This window comes from Nycticebus coucang, chromosome 11 (genome assembly GCF_027406575.1).
Source record: "Nycticebus coucang isolate mNycCou1 chromosome 11, mNycCou1.pri, whole genome shotgun sequence".
NCBI lineage: Eukaryota > Metazoa > Chordata > Mammalia > Primates > Lorisidae > Nycticebus > Nycticebus coucang.
In genome coordinates this window covers 19,397,143-19,413,062 of record NC_069790.1, presented here as the reverse complement: position 1 = coordinate 19,413,062, position 15,920 = coordinate 19,397,143, and the positions used below count along the sequence as shown (strand labels likewise).

The following is a 15,920-nucleotide window of genomic DNA, read 5'->3' as shown; positions in this document are numbered from 1 at the left end:
ATATGCCACACACCTCTGATCCAGCCACAACACACAAACAGATATGTGAGAGAAAAATAGGAGACTGTGACCAGAAGACTTCCAGGGAGTTGACTGCCTCCGGCGCGTAGAACAATCACTGTGGCGAGAACTGAGTCCTCTGGCTCTATGGCATTCTTGGAAGAATGCCATTTTTTTCTAATTTAAGAAATTTCAGGAGGCGAGGGTAAAATACAAAAGATAATCTTTGTGAAGGACATGACACAGTCACATTTGTGATTTAGCATGGCTGCTACACAGGCACATGTTTCTTTTTTTTTTTTTTAATTTTTGTATTTTTTTTTCTTTTTTTTTTTTTTGTAGAGACAGAGTCTCACTTTATGGCCCTCGGTAGAGTGCTGTGGCCTCACACAGCTCACAGCAACCTCCAACTCCTGGGCTTAAGCGATTCTCTTGCCTCAGCCTCCCGAGTAGCTGGGATTACAGGCGCCCGCCACAACGCCCGGCTATTTTTTGGTTGCAGTTTGGCTGGGGCCGGGTTTGAACCCACCACCCTCGGTATATGGGGCCGGCGCCTTTACCGACTGAGCCACAGGCGCCGCCCAGGCACATGTTTCTTGAGTGTGCTTTTGTCCTTTGGTAGGGACTAGTCACCCAAATGGGATAGAAGGCAGGCAGCCCTGTCTGTCCTCTGCATGGGGAGGTCTGTCAGCAGCCATTTGGGAAAGGACAAGTGCTATTATTGCTACCATTTCCCCCCTGGCCTAGAAACAGGACTTGTGGGAAATAGAGAGCTCCCCAAATGTCCAGGGCATATGGGTTAAGCATGCCTAAGAGTGACATGAAAAATCGGTGAAGGTGAAAAATTAAACGAAGGGGTTTTAGGTTTGGTTTTTCATGCACCTTGGAAAAGAGAAATTCATATTCCTTTGCAACAGCTGAATATCTCTGAGGCTTTCCATTTATCCTATATAAAGCTGCATGGGTGGGGAAAAAAATAACTACAGTAATTTTTTATTAAAAAAAACCGCAAACATAAAAATCATTCTATAACTTCCTCAAAGTACTGACATCTGAAGAAGAGATTTTGATGAAAGGGTCTAAAGCATTTCTCAACAAGTCCTTTTGGCATTTGACACAAGGATTATTATTATTTTTTTTTTTTTGAGACAGCCTCAAGCTGTTGTCCTGGGTAGAGTGCCATGTGTCACAGCTCCCAGCAACCTCCAGTTCCTGGGCTTAAGTGATTCTCTTGCCTCAGTCTCCCAAGTAGCTGGGACTACAGGCGCCCACCACAACACCCAGCTATTTTTTGGTTGTAGCTGTCATTGTTGTTTGGCGGGCCTGGGCTGGATTCGAACCTACCAGCTTTGGTGTATGTGGCTGGTGCCTTAGCTGCTTGAGCTACAGGCACCAAGCCTGACACAAGGCTTTATTCTGTAGAGCTTTATTCTTTATTCTGTAGAGCTGCACAAATACCTATGGCTTCTCGGAACTGAACAACAATTTCTATCCATATTAAAATGGTGTAAATTAATTCAGCTTATTGGCCAGGTGGACTATTTCAAATGATCAGTGAATTAAACATTTCTGGCCATTCATTCATTCAACATTCAACCCAAAGTAATTGAGTAGATACTACTTTCATCTGGAGGATATTAAGACATAAAAGCTATAGTTCTTGCTTCCAATGATAGATTGACTTAATTTAGAAAGATAGATTTATAAATAATTAACTGCTCTGGAGCTAGAAGATATTTTCCAAAAGTAATTTTGAAATCCATGCTGTGGGGGTAGAGGTGCAAACTTTCATTCTGAATGAAAGGGAGATGGTAACCATCTCACTAAGGTGGTGCTTGTGCAAAATTCTAAAGGATAAGTAGAATTTTAACAGGCAGATGGGGGAAGACATTTCTGGCAGAGGCAATGAGAATGAGCTAATGCCCCAAACAAGAAAGCATTATCACATATACAGAAAGTGGAGAGCAGTTCAGGATAAATAGGTAGGCCCCCGGGCAGGTGCAGGGTGAAGACATGGGGATGAAGCTGGAAAAATATTTTAAGTTCAATTAAGGAGAAATCTGAACAACTTGCTAACCATGGAACTTTATGAGTCAGGCAATGGACAGCCACAAAAAGAATAAAAGCAATAATGATATGTCAGATATGTGTTAGGAGAAATTTGAAAAGTGGGAAAGTTTCAAAGTTGGGAGATAAGTTAGTGCATCAGCTGGTGTTGTAGTCAGCTATCACCACACTAATGCTGTGTAACAAACAACCCAGTCAGCTATGAAGTTATTCTCATACTTCCATGTCTACAGGTCCGCTGAGGTGGCTCTTTCAAGCTATCATTTTGTGGCCTGCCTGGAGAAACTTTGTTCCGTATGTCTCATTCTGAGACCTATATACCAAGGGGGCCTTAGCCACTCAGAGTATATAGTTCTTATGATGACAGCAGAAGTTCAAGAGCCCATCCCAGCCATGCAAGCAATAGTCAATCCTCTGCTCACTTCACACCCATGCACATCTCAATGGACCAAGCAAGTCAGTTGCCTAAGCCAAACATCAAAGGGTGGAGGAAATACACTTCACCCACCAAGAGGTTATGGCAAGGATGTGGAGGGTATACCTACCATGGAGCACTAAAGAACTGTGACCAGCCATTCAATCTACCACAACTGGGGTTAGAGAAGAGGAAGATATGAATCAAGGCAATGACAAAAAGGCAAAGAACCACGTAGTGGTTACAGTGACTTTGACCACTGATTGGACTCACAAAGAGGAACTAGTCTATAAGTTTCCAAAGAGCAGTGTGCTAGATAACCAGCTCCATGACAGAGGGAACCATCCTGTCTTGTTCACCTCTGTATTCCCAATGCCTACCACAGGCCTTGTGTCACAGACACAGACACAGACAATACTTGTGGAAAGGAGAGATGGCATTCAAGGTGTAGGTTGAATCATGACTCTGTTAACCAGAACGTGGAACAATGCTGGGCCAGGTTGTCTGGGTGATGGCTGCGAAATAGGAACTCCGAGCACTTTCTAAATCTGAAGCCTGGTGCTAGATACTAAGAATAGAGACAAAGCAAGGCTCTGCTCTCAGGAAGCATGATGATTAGACAGACAGCTGCAGTCCACTGTGATAAGTTCTAGGGTATGGGCACTCACAGGGACAGAGCAAGGAGAGCATCTCAGGGGCTTCTGAGTGAGTTGTTGCCAAAAGTGATAGCTGCACTTGAGAACTTTCCTAATGAAGGTCAGTCGGATGAGGGGAATGGTATCTGAGCAGACCACCTGCCTAAATGACATCCTCCCACGTAGTTTCACTGAGCACTTGCTATTACCTTTCTTACCAGAAGGAATAGCAGGAAAATACACAGAAACAACAAAATAAAGGGGAGAGGAAGAGGAAAGGAGAAGAAACCAGCAATTTGGAATTCTCATCTCTCAAATTCAAGTTCTAATATTTTCCCTAAAGCAATTTTTTCCCTACAACATTTTTCTCCCTACAACAATTGCCACAAAATGGCTGGAGAAATTGCTGTCAAAGTCAGCCTTACTTTGATGCCCTCCACTGTCTTCTTAGCATTTGTCCCTGCTTCTGACATGTTTGACGCAATGGCTTGGCTCCATGCCTGATGAGGGAGCAGGCAGGCCAGTGCCTGGGCTGAACAAGGCAGGTCAGTGTTTTGGCTCCTATTTAGCAAAATGCAGGTGGAGAATCTTGATCATAATTCACTGTTGCTCAGATATAAAAGCATGATTTTGAAAATTCTGCCTAAGCATATCAGAAATGTAAATTAACATTTCAATATGCACATTTAATAATTTGGTAACTAAGAATATATTTTAACACCTGATCCTCCCAGATTTGGCATTTTTGTAGAAGATATTGGAAATCTCACTTGAGATCTTCTAACTTGTTGAAGTCTTTGCAAATGATTTCCAATCCTATGCTCTTACTCTTGACCACTTATCTTATCTGGGTGAGGCCCCTCTTTGCCCTCAATTCCCCACCCATCATAGCATCTGCAGTTGGTGATGGAGAGCACCTCCCTGACAGCATCATTTGCTCTCTCCTCCACCAGAGGAGACATTTCCACCTTTCTAGAACTGCGTTCTCAACCTTCCCCGTACCATAATTTACATTGCAATTGCAAGATAAATATTTTCCTTTCATTCAAGGAGGGCTTGTATTTCATGAGAGATTCCCACCTAGTGGTACCTCTTAGCTATCCAACTTTGATTCCTATCTCCCCTTTAATTTAAAATGCCTAAATCTCATTATCCTTACTTAAAATGTAGGTAATTTCCTTTTAATTGGACATATACTAATAAGATGGTTTCTGTGCCATTATGAAATCCCTCCTATAATCCACAATGGGATCTGGAATTCAGGTCATAGAAACCAGTTAACAACTCATACAGAGCCCCAAAGTGTAGTTAATAAAAGGGAAAGAAGTTTCAGAAGTCACTGAATAGAGTGAAGAAAAGCAGTTAACTAAGAGGGTTGTCATTATTCTCACATTCAGGTGGTCTGAAATTGAACCAAGGGATTGATGTGTCTCACTGCTGCCCAATAGAAGAGCCTATTAGTTATGTTCTTCTCATGATTGGCAAGTCTCAATGTAGCACATGTTATACATGCAAAGAAAGATACACTGGCCCTAGAAAGACTTTAGAAATGAGATCTCTATGCAAGATCTTGAACACACAAGAAATATATTTACTATTGTCAGTATTATCCAAAATTATGTGTGAACTCCATCATGGTCAATATCATTTTCATAAATGTTCCAGTCATAGAGAATGCCCAGAAAGCAAAATATTATTAGCAATGTCTTCCAGTCAAAGGTAGCCGTCAACCTTTAAACATATTTTAAGCATTTAAACCAATCTTATGGAAAGTACATGAACAGGGTCAACAAAATTTAATCCCCCAGGATAAGGAGATGCAGCTGGGGCTGTAAACAGAAGTGAGGATTGGGGGAGGGGCAGGACTACTGGCAGAGCCCCAGGAGAGTCCCTGCAAATGGGCCACTTCATGGTTATGTCTATATTCTTCATAGAAGTTGCATGGACCCCATGTAGCTGGAGCCACCGTGGAACAAACTGAAATGGCCATTCTATTAAGTTAGGTTTGCCATCAGCATTGCCAAAAGGCTCCTTTTCCCTTTTCAGAGGCTTTTGGAATCCCATGTCGCCCTGTCTTCTCCCCACTCTCTATTACTGTGGACTGGTGCTGACTCCAGGACAGCGCTGAGCCAAGCTGTTCATCTGCCTGGCACAATGAGGGTGCAGAGCCATCCCAGCTGTGGGTATTTCCCTATCCCCATCTCACAAACTGAGTCCCTTGCACAAGGTCATCCAGCTGGATGAGAGGACTTGGGCTTTTTAATGCTACTGGCCCCACCCACAAACAACTGAACTACAGATGATGAGTGACTCAAACCTCACATTGGGAACCTCCTCACTTAGGAATTTATCTACACCATGGTCAAAATCCCATCTGCAGCTAAGGCAAAGTTTACTGGATCCCCATACAGAGGTATTTAAACAACATCAAAAAATATCTCGGGAAACCAACACAGCTCAATTATACTGCATGACCAAGTGCAAATGACTGCCAATTGAGCCGTTGTCTGTTGAGATTAGCAGCACCTCTATTTGTATAGGGCAATTTGTAAAGCAAACCTTCGAGGGACTAATCCTCACAGTGAGCGGGAAATAGTATTGTTATCATTGTTGCCACTACCAGTTTATAGCTGAGAAGGGACTTGGAGGTTAAAGACACTCTGGAGTCACACTGCTGGTGAGGGGCCAACCCAGACTGCCACCAGCAACCTCTGGTGACTCTCTGTCTTGAATCCTATCTCTATACCTGGAATGAGGGGCAGGGGGAATAATCATCCCCTGGAGAGCAAAAATTGGTTCTTGGAAGAGCAAAAAAATCCTACTCGTTTTATGTTTAAAGTACAGATATATTCAGTACATGAACAGATAAACAGTATGTCTGTAACTACAATTTCAGGGGCAGGGTGATTAGGGGAGAAATCCAGAAAGCTCCTTGGTGTCCACCCCCACTCTGGTCTAATAATGCAAAAGGAAGTAAAAATACTGCTGCATACCGCCACAACTGCCTCCCTGGTGTGGCCAGGCCCACCTTACCTGGAATTGATACATTGCTTTATAAAGCATACACATTAGGGTCTATTTGAACCAATACTAGTTGAAAAAAAAAAATAAATAAGTTAGCCAAGTCACTTTCTCAGTTCTGCTGTCTCCAGATAGTGGAAATGCTACTGAGGACTGTCCAACAGAGAGTGACAGATTCCATAAAAAAGCGTAACCCTACCTTATATGAACAGCTCAAAAGTAGACACACATGAAACCAGCCACCTGCTACCTATTAATGGGAAACATAAAAAGAAAAACATAAATCTATTCATATAATGCATTCGCTTCTAGAAGAGGTTGCACTGCTTGTGCAGCAAACCCAGAGATCTTTATGAAACATGAGAGGCCTTTTGCATAAATATTTGTTACCAGCCTAGACAGCTGAAAAACGGATAACCTCACTGCATGACATTAGCGCTCTTTAAAAGACTTCTCTTCTTCTCAAATATTCATGTTTCAATTAAAACGTACACCTACTGTATTAGCCACACCAGGCCCAGCTCAGATCAATAACAGTAGCACTAGATAGAATCCTAATGAAGATAAACAACGCCAAGTCCTCCCAGCTTCCCCTGGGCACAGGCGCACAAAGCTTCCTTTCACAGCTCGCTCCAAGATATTTTACAGTCACCTGCCTCATGCAAATGAGGAGATTCATGTTTATTCATGGTGAGAGTTACAGACCACCTTTCATTCCCTAGGCCAGCTCAGCTAACCAACAGAGCGCCTTCTGCACCGCTATGAAGTTGAGCTGGCCCAGGAAGGGGACTCCTGAATATGTAATTGTCCCCTGAAAATCATGCACAGAAATTCAGTAAGCTGCAAACAGTTTGAGGAATGAACATAGTTCCCTTTTATATTCACGTTTGCTGCCTTTAAGGTTTTAGACACATGTTTGCTGCCTTTAAGGTTTTAGACACCATCCCTTTTCTATACACTCGATGTGACTTAGCTGGTGGTTATTCCCCCCGCATAATCTTCCAAGAGATTTCTTGGGATGTTTCCTTCTGTCTTGCTCTCAATTCTTCCTAATTGAGATTTGCTTCCATTGACTCGGATGAAGCTCACAGGCTGGCCAGGGGCAGCTGCAGCTTTGTTTAATGGGCCTGGGTTTCTCCCCAAGCACAGTCTCTGCTATTTTATGGGATGGTTTCTCATCTGCAAGCCTGAGAGTCTAAGCTCTGCTGTGTATGCTTAGCTTATGCTGTTGTGTTAGGTTTCGAAATAATACTTTTACTCCAGAATGATTTCATTTTTTACATCATTAGTTTCTTCCCTGTTGGTTATTTGAAAGCTTGGCAAAGTCATCTGATTTTGGTTTATAACACTCATTTTCATAGCATCTGAAGCGGTGGTTCTCAACTTTCCTAATGCCACGATGTATTTTCATTGTTACAAAGGGGTCGCGACCCACAGGTTGAGAATCACTGATCTAAAGTAATGTTAATGCTATGAAAAAATATTTCCATGGTATTTAAAAGGGCCCAGCAACTAGGTAATTGTTGGGAGGTCTTAGTTTTCACCAGCCATTAACTATATGAGATTTGTGGGACCTGTTGAATTTTAGGCTGCTGCCCTGTATTTTACACAGGAAACTAAGGTATCTAATGAAGTTGTTTGGAAGAAGACACTACCCAAATCCATCCACAAAATGTTCAGCTCAATGCCTATTTTTCCCAAGTTAAATGGGTCACTAATACAATTCAGAACTTAATGTGAGATTCATATACAGCTTTACTTTTTGATTTTTTAAACATAATAGTCCCCCCCACAAAAAAGTCATTATTTGAAAAGGGCAAATTACTCATAGAAAGGGAAAATGTTCATAAAAAGAACACTTTAAATTACAAATGACATTTTTACTTCCTCAAAGCATTTTTACATTAATTATTTCAACTTCAATTATTTCATACTACCAATAAGAGAGGGCAAAAGTATCCTTTTAAAAATCAGTTTTTGTTTTTTTTTAATTTTTAGAACAGAACTCTTGAGGAGCAGACCCAGGAGCAGAACGCAGGACAGAAAGGCCAGCAGACATGTTCTTCCACTGAACCTGCGATTTACAGGAGCTGCTGGGTGATAAGTGTCACATGTGAGATTCTATTGACCCAAATCACCTCTCATGATCAAATCTACTTTAAGGAAAATACTCATTCATTTGTTCCCTTCAATGATTTAATTAGTCTGTGGTGCAACTGAGTACTGAGAGAATTGAGTTTCAAAAGCTTCCAGGAGATTCTAATGCCCGGCTAAGGCTGAGAAACACAACTACACACAACTATGTACATTGAAGCACATGCTCTTATTAGAAATTTTTAAAGGGGAGCAGTTAGCCACACGTGCTTTAAAATGAGATTCACAAATTGAAACATCCAAATCCAATGCATCCTCCTTCTTACTCTGCTCAAGAACGAGGAGGGCTTCGAATGACGCGATTATGGGGCCACTTGTGTGCCGAGGTATCCAGTTGCAGTTTAGCCCTTCTCTAATGCCCATAAAAATGAATAATGCATGCTCTAAAATATTGGTAATAAAAGACAAAAACACAGACTACAAACTCAATGGCCTGAATCAATGGATTATTCTGCAGACTGCTATATTGAGAAACTGAAAGAAAGTACTTTTCAAAGCATAAATATTTTAATCACTCTTCAATTCTTCTGCTCTTATATAAATAAAAAAACATTCCATCTGCTGCTTCCCAAGCCCGGAAGAGCAGAAGACAGCTGCTTTTCCAAACCCTCTCCCGCCCAGTGGCATTAACACCACGCACTAGATATCTATAAACTGGTGTTCCTAGCAAGGCGGGTTGCAGAAGCCATTGCTCCCTCTGATAGAACTTACTGTAGTTTTTGGATAGATCAAATTTTTGAATTGAGGGGCACTGATTCCCCAGTGAGGAAAAGGCAGATGGCTGACTCCTGCTCACCGAGCCCTTAGTCACAGGGTTGATGATTAAATATGCTTTGCAGGCTCTTTTTAAATGACAAGAGCCTGAGATGGTGTCCAAGAAAGTTCTAAAGAAATTATGTCTCATGTTGGGCTCTTTCAAGATATTTCTGAATTAGATTCGGACAGTCTTAAGGAAGAAGGAAAAATCCCATTAAATCTACCAGTAACTCAAAACCCATGTTTGTTTCTAAATTCAATCTCCTCTGCTACCAAGTTAATAACAAGAAAAAATGGAGCTGATTTAACTTTCACCTCTTTTCTCTCCTCCTATTTATTATCAGGTAAGGGAGAACAGTGGTTGATGGGCAGGCAGCCGGAAGAAAAATCAGAAAGACCATCTTCAAAATGAACAGGAGGCTCTCACGCAGGGGCCTTCTTTTCTGAAAAGGCCAGGAGAAACAGAACAGGGACATAAAGTGAAAGGGACATAATTATATCTGTATTTCAGCAGCTGCTAGCAGAACTCTGTGACTGCTATTATATCTACCAGTGAAAAAGAAAAACAAACAAAAAGTTCTGTTCATGTTTCATTAAATTGATACACACACTTCAAAATCTAATATAGCAAAAATCAAATATTCACCATAATAGGTAGGATAATTGACCTCCATGGTGTGTATGTTCCAATCTCTGGAACCTATAAATATGTTACCTTATATGGCAAAGGGGCATTTAGGCTGCAGGTGGAATTAAGGTTGTTATCACTTGACCTTACAATAAGGGGATTATCGGATTATCCAGGTGGCCCAGTATAATCACAAGGGTTCTAAAGAGTGGAAAAGGAGGCAGAGGAGGGATCAGGGTGATGGGACGGGATGTGGAGGGATTCAAGCTGTCCTTGCTGGCTTTGAAGACAGACGAAGAGGGCACACACCGAGGAATGCAGGTGGCCTTCAGAAGACGGAAAACGGAAAGGGAACAGCTTCTTCCCTAGAGCCTCGAGATAAGGAGCACTGCTCTGATACCCTGGTTTTAGACCCATGAGGCTAATTTTTGGCTTCTGAACTATGGAGCTGCCTTTCCATCCTAGAGCTGCCTGCCCTCAGCCATAAACTGACATCCTCACGTGGCAGCAGAGATGTGACCCTAAACATTAGCTTGTGATCCACAGACAATGCAAAAAGGTGGCAGTAAGGCCATGGTATGAGACTAGAACCCAAACCTGGCTCGTTGATCTTGCTGAAAACTATTTTTGCAGCCATGTAAGTTAGTGATGAGAAATGTTTCAGAGTGCCACTTTGGGGAGCTTGCTATCACCTGCCAGGATCTCATTCTGAAAAGGCAGGATGGCATTGCCACCAAGCTGAGCACACATCTGTACCAAACCACAGGGACCTGAGAGCCATAGTCACTTCACTCCTGCAGCCCAAGGCCTCTGATTTCTTTTGCTAACAATATCCTCTTGGTGTACATTGTCATAAATGGTAATTTCTATAAGATTTAAGTGTTTGATTCATCCCCTAAGTCTGCAAAACTTTGATAACATTTTCTAAACCCTTTATCTGCTCATAGAGCAACAACAATAATATCTGCAAAATTGTCATTTACAAAAATGCAGGTATCTGTAATTCAGGTAAAGCAGAATGAATGAAAGCAGGTGACCCAATGCCAAAACCTACAATAGACAGTGAGGTCTCTTCCTCCTGGAGGAACAGGTGTCCTCCGCACGTAAAGCTGAGGACCAATGGCTTTTACACTGCAACACAGAAAGAGCTGAAAAGATCCAGGGTAAAGCGGCCTTAGCTACTTTCAAAGACTACTGATTTAACTCTCTTCTTCTTCTTTTTTTTTTTGGCTTGATTGAACAAAGGCCTCCCTGCTCTTTCTTCCCTCTTTCTCAGGGATGATTTGCACCTGAATTGCAAAATCTCACATAATCAAGTGAAGTGCACTTAGGTGGCTGTGGTTATAATCAAAAGGAAATTAATAGGCTTCTATTCTCCAATTTCCTTCTTGAATCACGCCTGTCCTGGGGCATAGCTGCTCAGATGCACAGTAGTTCTAGATTGCAGCTTCTAGTCAGGGCTGTCCACGGAGGGGCAGCACTGGAGCCCACTCGAGTGAATATTCAATGATGGCTAAGATGCAAAGGAAAGATCATCTTGATGATAGAGAGAAAATGGTGTTCACCTGCTGTAAGGACAGAAGTGCTCGCTCACTACATGGAGAGAGACAGACCAGTAAGAACCAGCCTGAGGCTTGGGGTTCTTCCCTGGCTTGCTGTCTTTTCAACCAGTATTGGTTCAAGATGTCACAAACCACATATACAGTGGAAAAGAAGAGTGAGATATAAATTCACGGAGAAGGTGACAGGGAGACGAAAACCAACAAGAATATTCAGTACAGTTGAAATTCAGATATTACGTTATGCACCAAGCATGAACCCACAAAGGCCCCACAGTATGACTGTGAGCCAGACGCTTAGACCCTGACAGTCACGTCCCTGGTGACAGGTGAGTGGGTATAGGGGATGGTGCCAACTACACCTGAGCCATCTACAGTAGCCAATTAAAAGTATTAAAGGCTGAATGCCATCAGCTCTTATTGTCAATCATACCTTGATCTGAGGATAAAGGATAAGCGTTTGCTTATCTCTGAAAGCACGGACAGCACTTCAGCTTCCTTTCAGTTGGCCAACATTCTTCTCTCCCTCCAATACTCACACATAGAAATATGTCAAAGTTATACTTTTGGAAGAAATTACAATATAGGAAACTACAGGGAGCCTCTGTTCAAAGGATCAAATGCTTACATAGAAGCTTCATTAGTCAGTTCTCTAACAGAGATCTTTCATTTTCATAAAAACTCCTTAAAAAATTTTTTTTTGAGACAAAGTCTCACTCTGTCAACCTGGGTAGAGTGCCATGATGTCAAACCTCACAGCAACCTCAAACTCTTGGGCTCAGGAGATTCTCTTGCCTCGGCCTCCAGAGTAGCTGGGACTATAGGTGCCCACCACAACACCCAGCTAGTTTTTCTATTTTTAGTATAGACGGGTCTTGCTATTGCTCAGGCTGGTCTCGAACTCCTGAACTCAGGTAATCCACCCACCTGGGCCTCTCAGAGGGCTAGGATTACAGGTATAGTCACCCCACCTGGCCCACAAAAATTCCTTTTGACACAGCACAGGGCAGATCATCTCAACACATTTGTAATCCACAAAAAATGACTGTGCTAGGCAGGGCAGGCTTCTGCCCCGTAGATCTCCCAATATTGACAAGGTATCCCAAACCAATGTCATGGAATAAAAATAAAAATTCACCTTGATAATATTTCCCAAGAAAGGGTCTCTGCCAGTGGCTTCAGCTCAAATGGGGCACACAGCTGCTTCAAGTGTACCCCAGGGAGAAAGGCCATCCCTGTACAAAGATGCATGTCTACGCAGGGACGTCTGTCTTTCTCCACCCTCCAGTCAACCTGAAGTGTGGTCTTCCCCATTCCTCCACCTTTCCAACCACCGCAGCCGAGGGGCCGTGCAACAGACCCTGCTTCTACCGCAGATCCACACTACCTTGTTGAAGTCTTCAGAAGTTGCCCTCATTTCCTTCCAGGTCTTGTTCAGGAGCTGGATACAGATGCAGAAAAACTCCTCAAAGGACCTGTCGTGGGTGAAGAACATCGGGTGGAAGTCGTTGCAGGTCTCGCCCGCTGGAGGAGAGAGATGGGCGAGAAGAGAGAAGTTTTAAAGCAGTGAAAGGAGAGGACACAGGCACAGGCAGGTCCCCCAAAGAGAGGCGACCTGAAGCATCCTTGGCTCAAGCAACAACAGAGAAAAGGTATTTTGCAATAGCAACCAAAATATGGCCACTGTGTGCCTTAGGATTTAAGGTCACGGAGTCAGACGTACCCTCAGGCACATATTTTGACTGATGAAAGTCAGCTCCTAACCCGCCCTGGGACGTGACCTGGGCTTTGTGCCATGACTGCTGGTGCTGCCCAGGAGTCCCGTGTCTGCCTTTTTGACCTCATAAAGGCTATTCCAACTGCCTCAAGCGCCTCCATCACCCTCAATTTCTCCTTTCACAGGAGAAGGCAGAAGACAGGCATTCCCAAATACGGTAATTGCAACTTTGAAAACAGCATCCATGGTGATTTCTCCAGGGGACTCTTTTCCCTCTTATGGCAGTGATCAGGGGGCATTTGAGATCATTAAACATCTGATGCCATTAACCATTTGTTTTACATTTCCAGGCACAGATAGCTGTAGGTCAAAGCAACTCAAATGGCTCCAACTGGTCCTGTCCTGGACAAAAACCATGGCATCAGCCAAGAGTGCCTTCAGGCCTTCTTTGCAGGAAGGCCAGTGCTCTGAGCTCCAGGCCTGGCCACCTCTCCCCACAGACCCTCCCTTCTTCCCAGTTACATGACAAGCACACATGGTTATATATCTTTTACGTACAGTGCACTACATTGGATCTTTATAATGCCTCTTCCTGCTCACAACTTACAGATGAGGATATTGTGGGGCCCAATGAATTAAGGTTTGTGACTCCCCCCAAAACAGAGCCCTAAAGGTTTTTTTTGGAGACATTCTCACTTTGTCACTGTGGTGTCATCGTAGCTCCCAGCAACCTCAAACTCTTGAGCTCAAGCCATGCTCTTGTCCTCAGCCTCCAAAGCAGCTGCGACTCTAGGCATCCACCATGACACCTGGCTAGTTTTTTCAATTTTTAGTAGAGATGGACTTGTTCTTGCCCAGGCTGGTCTAGAAGTCAATCAATCCACCCGCCTAGGCCTCCCAGACTAATAGGATTACAGGCATGAGCCACTGCCCCTGGCCTTGTGTGCTTTTACACACAGTGCAAGTGTGTAAAATTTCTATTTTCTATTAAAATAGAAATACTTTGAAGGCTGATTAGTCCTCAAGGCTCAGATGTTGGGATTTTAGGCCCTGGAACTCCAGGAAAGGTGGGGTGGGGGAGTGTGATGGGAGTGAGGTTTACAGTAGAGACCTTCTGTTTCTGGGAGAGCCCTGGTGCCTGCCAGGTGGGTAAGCATCAACTCAACTCACAGAGAATCTTTTGAAGCAGACCCCAAGTGAGAGAACCCTGATCCAAATGAGGGATCATACTCCACTCTAGCATGGCCAGAAGCTGTGACCCACCAACCTCTCTCATCCTCAACCTCCATGAATACAGAGAAGTCCATGTCTTAGAGGACTTTAAAACCACAGCACGGGCTTGTGTGCACATACAGGTCCTCCCTCCTGAAGGGCACAACCTGATTTGACGAGGGGCAATACTGTTTCCTATCGGGCGTGTCAGGGCAGAGGCCGGCGCTATGCACAGTCAGACAAGAAGGGTCTGGGTGGGTCTGGGTTCATGTGCAGCCCAGACCAATCAGGGGCAAATCACTTCATCTTTCTGAACCTTGATTTTCTTAACAAAAAAATGGAAATGAAATCTCCTTTGCCCTCTTCCTAGGTTTCGGAGAGGATCAAATGACACAATTCACAGGAGAGTGCTTTGGAAAGGACAAAAGCTGCCATGAACACAGAGCGGTCTTGGTGATGGCAGTGAAGGCCGTGCCAGTATATTGTTCCCAGGAACACGACTTTTCCTGTGCTTTCCCCCTAATTCCTAGTCAGTTGTGTTCACATCCTAACAATTAGAAGCAAGAACATTTAAGTCATCCTCACCCCAGCCTGCGTTCCTGGAAGAGAGATGGCAACCGTGAAGTTCTGACCCGAGACACAAAGCTATTTAAGGAACTTGGAACACGAACTAGGGGCGGACTGTGCTGTTTGCTGCCCTGTGCAATGAGCTGTGGGTCTCATTTTCATGAGTGCTAAAGTCAATGAAATTTGCAAGTCTACAGAAGTACCTTAAAACGTTATTGCCAGGCAAGAACTTGTTATTAATCACATTATCACAGTATAGTTTTGGGGTCCAGTGTGATTATCTATGTACTTTATACCTTAGTTAAAATTTTATGGGATTACTGGGGCTGAGCTAGACAGACAAATCGAGACCCCTAACCCCCATTCTTGCTAGGTGGGTGGAGAGGGAGGGCAGTGGCATCATTAGTAGCAGGTGGCATTTACTGGGTGCATACTACGTGTAAAGGGCTCTATGGGTGCTATCCTTGCAACAACCCTGAGAGATAGGCATCACAGGTACCCACCCTCCTAGTTCTCGCAAAATCGAGAGCATGACCTGCAGTCCAACGGGTCACACAGCAAGTACGTAGCCAGGGGACAGCAGTACTAACGCCATAACACCTGCAGGGGAGTGAGGGGCTGGGTGCAGGATGTTACCTGGGACAGTCTCCTGTGACCACACAGGGAAGATGTTATTACTTTCTTTGTTCTTAAGACTAGAAATAGGAGATTTAGGCTGGGCATGGTGGCTCACACCTGTAATCTTGGCGTTCTGGAAGGCCAACGCAAGATCACTTGAGCTCAAGAGTTCGAGACCAGCCTGAGCAAGAGTGAGACCCCCCCATCTCTACAAAAAATAGACCCAGCGTCATGGTGGACACCTCTAGTCCCAGCTCCTTGGAAGGCTGAGGCATGAGGATTACTTGAGTCCATTAGTCTGAGGTTGCTGTGAGCTAGGCTGACACCACGGTACTCTAATCTGGCAAAAGAAGGAGACTCTGTCTCAAAAATAAATAAATAAATAAATGAATAAGAATTTAAGTGACTTCCCCAAAGTCACCTGACTCAAAAGAAGTGGTGTCAGGATTCAAACTCAGATAGACTTCCCTCTAAGGCCATCATTACTCTGTTGCCCTCCCTTTCCTCATTCTCTTCCTCAACGAACCCTGCCTCTCATGCACTCTCCCAACACAAATCTGAAATAAATGCT

At 43.6% G+C, this 15,920-nt stretch overlaps 1 protein-coding gene across 8 annotated transcripts in view; it reads right to left on the bottom strand.

The window, feature by feature from the left end:
- The window catches only part of ELMO1 (engulfment and cell motility 1), a 576,900-nt gene that overhangs the window by 140,103 nt on the left and 420,877 nt on the right, over positions 1–15,920 (bottom strand). For all 8 annotated transcript variants that reach the window (XM_053608836.1, XM_053608837.1, XM_053608839.1 and 5 more), the window contains one exon: positions 12,623–12,759. In XM_053608836.1, coding sequence (XP_053464811.1) covers positions 12,623–12,759 — 137 coding nt within the window. The remainder of the gene's footprint in view (positions 1–12,622; positions 12,760–15,920) is intronic.